General features: G+C 32.4%; 1 protein-coding gene across 1 annotated transcript; it reads right to left on the bottom strand.

Annotated features, from left to right (window-relative positions):
• Positions 1–3,676, bottom strand: LOC110609195 (probable aquaporin NIP5-1). The gene is made up of 4 exons (XM_021748617.2): positions 2,787–3,676; positions 1,033–1,452; positions 857–918; positions 1–512 (listed from the first exon to the last, which is right to left on the bottom strand). The coding sequence occupies exons 1-4, from the start codon at positions 3,003–3,005 to the stop codon at positions 317–319; spliced, it is 897 nt and encodes a 298-aa protein (XP_021604309.2). The 5' UTR covers positions 3,006–3,676; the 3' UTR covers positions 1–316.
• Between the last annotated feature and the right edge of the window lie 295 nt (positions 3,677–3,971).

Genomic DNA, 3,971 nt, shown 5'->3' with positions numbered 1-3,971 from the left:
TAAACACAAACCACGCTATATATAGAAATATCAGTAGCATTGCACACAAGAAGCAACAAAGAAAGCTATCTAGCTAGCATTACAAAACAAAACACAAAAGCCAAACAATCATCTCCCATAGATTGACTTGAGAGATGATAAGCATTGATTGTTTTGCAGCATTATTTAACCACACTGTAGGTGTGGACTTATAGTCCTGTCACCTTTATTTCCACGACATTTCATTCAAATAACATGTCCCACACCATTTGTCTTTCAAAAGAAACAATTCATACACGGTGATAATTGCACATTGATAGTATACAGACCCATTCATCTAGCGACGGAAGCTTCTGACTTGGCGGGGTGGATCGGCTTCGTCGTCTCGGAGCTTCACAAGAGTGTAAGTACCTGCACCAGCAACAGCCCCAAGTGTGGGTGCCACCAAGTATATCCACAAATCCCTGTAATTTCCTGCGGCTACCGCTGGCCCCAGAGTCCTCACAGGATTCATTGAACCTCCGCTAGATGGCCTGCCACGAAGAAAGTTGAAAATTTGCAATTATTAAAATGCTTTTCTAATGGAATCTTCGTTGGTCGCACCTTTCGGGAGCCACAATCCCTCTGTCAAGACCGTCTTGTCACGTTTTCATATATAACCAAACTAGCCATTTGTCACCACTGACTAGACTACTCAAACTATTTCCCTGACTTGTCTCAAACACATTATTATTCCTATATTTATCATATATTTTATGAATTACATTTATAAATAAATAAAAATAATTAAAACTAATTCAAGTTTTAATTTTTCAAAATTATACTCTTGCCATTGGCAAGGAATAAATAAAGGAAATAGGCATGGATTATTACTCACCCAGCTACTAGAATGTTGAGCATAACAGTTGCTCCAACTGCTATTCCTGCCAACTCGCCTACCTGATAATAGAGTGAGAGAATTTAGATCAAAACACAAATAAAAATGGAGAAAATATATATTTTAGAGGAAAGAAATGGAGCCTAAAATTAGAAAGGAAATGAAAGAAAACTTACAGCTCGGGTATCAGTTGCAACAGCGGTGACGACAAACAAGAGATTGAAAGTAATGAGAAACTCAAGTGCAAAAGCCTGTCCAACGCCAACGGAAGGAACAGTTACGCCACCAGACATGAAAGGATGGAAGACACCTTTAAGAGCAAAAGAAGCACAAATGGAAGCAGAAACTTGGGCAGCTATATAGGCAGGGACTTGCATCCAAGGAAAGTGACGGAGAGCTGCAAAGGCAATGGTCAAGGATGGATTCAAGTGAGCTCCTGATATGTGTCCAGTTGATAAAATTATTATCATCACGGCTAGCCCAGCACATGCTGCATTCCCAATCAATGACTCTGCTCCGTTGTACTTTTGGTTCACTATCGGTCCTGCTGTTGCTGCAAATATCAGGATGAAGGTTCCCACAAATTCTGCTCCAAGCTTCAACACAATTCCATTTTCCCATATTATTAGATTTTTTAAAATTATAGAAATTAAATAATAAAATAATTAATGAAAAGATTAATTAATAATTTTTTTAAAATTATAAAATTAATTATTAAATTTTTCGTATTATAAAAATTAAATAATATATATATTTTTTTAAAATATTGAACGCATCCAAAAATATATCAATCAAAACTTCAGAGATAAGATAACAAACCGTCCCAACATAATCCGAAGAGCAGGTGAGTTATTTCATATTATTTTAAATATTTTAACAAAAGAAAGTGCCAAAGAAACAAATATTTAAAATCTGATCCTTAATATCAGACCCAAATGAATAAAAAAATTATAGAGTCAAATTTAAAAAAAAAAAAGATTTAGAATCACAAAAAGTCAAATTAATAAAATTTTTATTTTTTTATTTTAAAATATTTCAAGAAAATAGGACTATGAATATTTGAATCCTGAACTTCTAAATTATATATTCACTCAATCTCATACCTTCTTTGAAAAAAAAATATTATATTGACTCTTTTTAGCTCTATAATTAAAAAAAAATCCAATTAAACGTGGGCTTTTTCCTTTTCTAAATCTAAAAAAAAAATAATATTTATATTCTTTATCATTATTTTTCCTTTTTATTTTCTTCCATTATTTTCTTCCATTCCTTAGGCCGTGATTCATTTGTCTACAAAATAATGAAGTAGACAGCCTATCAATTAAGACTTTGCTTTTAAATTAAAATAAAAAAAATCCCTATCGCAATAATAGACCTAATTAGGAATATATTTAAAATATTTAAAGTAATATAATTTAACTTATTTAATATATTTTGTATTCATTTTTATTAAAAATTAAATTAATTTAAATTTATATATTGATTACATATTTAAATTAATTTTGAGATCAAATCTTTATATTTATATTTAAATTTATGAATAATATACATATATATATATATATATATATATATATATATATATATATATATATATATTTAAAGTCAACCTTAAGGAGTGTTTCTCCGACTTTGTCAAAATAAATAAAAAGTGTTGTGTCCAAGTGACATGAATTTACTATCATCACTGAGTAAAGCTAAATCAGTGAGCGCTTATGAGTTAAAACTGCAATATTTTATTAATTTAATTTAAATTTAAATATGTGATTTATTATAATTTATTTATTTATTCAGAAAATGTACAAAAATTTCCCCATTGGTTACTCTAGTTATGTATATAAAGGCTGCGGAATTTAAAAAATAAAAAAATAAAACAATATTCTAATGTGAAAAAATTAACAAAGTGAGAGAGAAGGAAGAGAAGAGATACCTTGCGGGTAAGAGAGACATCCGGTGAAGGGAAATCAGTGAAGCACGTGTGGGGTTGACCCCAAGTTGGAGCATTAACTGGCAAGCACTTGCATCTCGGCATTGACTTTCGATCATAGGATAGTGAATCTATCCTCAGTGAAGGAAACAGCGGCCCTCCCGGCGTCCCTGGCGTCGCCGGCGCCGATGCTGTTGGTGTCCCTGTCTCGTTTTCCGGCATTTGCTCTCTCTCTCTCTCTCTCTCTTTTTTCTATACTTTAATATCTAATTCAAGCAAAAAAATTTTTTTTTTTGAAATTTTAGATGATAGCTGGGAATGGGACGATGTTACATGATTTGACGTTTTTTTAACGGTTTACCTACACGGTGATCTTGTTCTTATCCAGGACCGCTAACGGTTAGGATTTACTAGAAATTTTAAGAAACTATTGACGAAATACTTTTTTTTTTTTTTTGGGAATTTGAGCTACAGAGACAAGAAACAAAATTACATGTTTTCTAGGCTTTTATAGATGTGCCGCTAAGGAAGAACAGAAACGAAGCAAGCCAGATTAACTCTACGTGACTACAGATTTAAAAAAAAAAGAGTTTTTTTTTTTTTTTTTTGAGGATTTGTCCGAAGCAGACAGGGAATACGAGACTTACATAATTGAAAGGCTTTTATAATGTTATGGTTAAGGAACAATGGTAATGAACCGATCCAGCTTCAAGAAAACAAAATCAATACACTGTGTGAATGCAGAAATCAAGAAACATCTAGCTGATTTTCAAAACGAAGCAAAGACAACAATCTAGTTTAACAAAAGCGAAGAGATCTTGGAAATGAAAGCAAGAGAGAAACAAGCTAAGGACAGAGTGTAGAATTGTAAGGAAGAAGAAGGAGATGCACAAAAACCATTAATGTTTCAGTTGTTTAAATACATAAAACGAGGCCTTCAATGTCATGTTGTGAAGAAAGTCAATGCCCATCCCATCATATTCTCAACAGCCTTTTTTTACTTCAATGATGTTAGAGTTACTTTGCACCTTCGAATTGCATTCCTCACAGATGCAACATATGCCGTGTGATCGAAGTATGAGCACATGATCACCTCAAAAGCTTTGGACATGATCTGTCACGCCATCCTTTTCATCTACTTAATTATTAAAATAAAAATTCCACTATTGGCCCAAACACAATTATTTA

The sequence above is a fragment of the Manihot esculenta genome, chromosome 1 (assembly GCF_001659605.2).
Source record: "Manihot esculenta cultivar AM560-2 chromosome 1, M.esculenta_v8, whole genome shotgun sequence".
In the NCBI taxonomy this organism is placed as follows: domain Eukaryota; kingdom Viridiplantae; phylum Streptophyta; class Magnoliopsida; order Malpighiales; family Euphorbiaceae; genus Manihot; species Manihot esculenta.
Note: the sequence above shows the minus strand (reverse complement) of the source record. Positions and strands in the feature narration are given on the sequence as shown.

Coding starts and splice junctions, on each gene's coding strand:
- LOC110609195 (XM_021748617.2), bottom strand. CDS start 3,005: ATGCCGGAAAACGAGACAGGGACACCAACAGCATCGGCGCCGGCGACG. Junction 919..1,032: donor TTGCAACTGATACCCGAGCT/GTAAGTTTTCTT, acceptor CTCTATTATCAG/GTAGGCGAGTTGGCAGGAAT. Junction 513..856: donor CTCAACATTCTAGTAGCTGG/GTGAGTAATAAT, acceptor TCTTCGTGGCAG/GCCATCTAGCGGAGGTTCAA.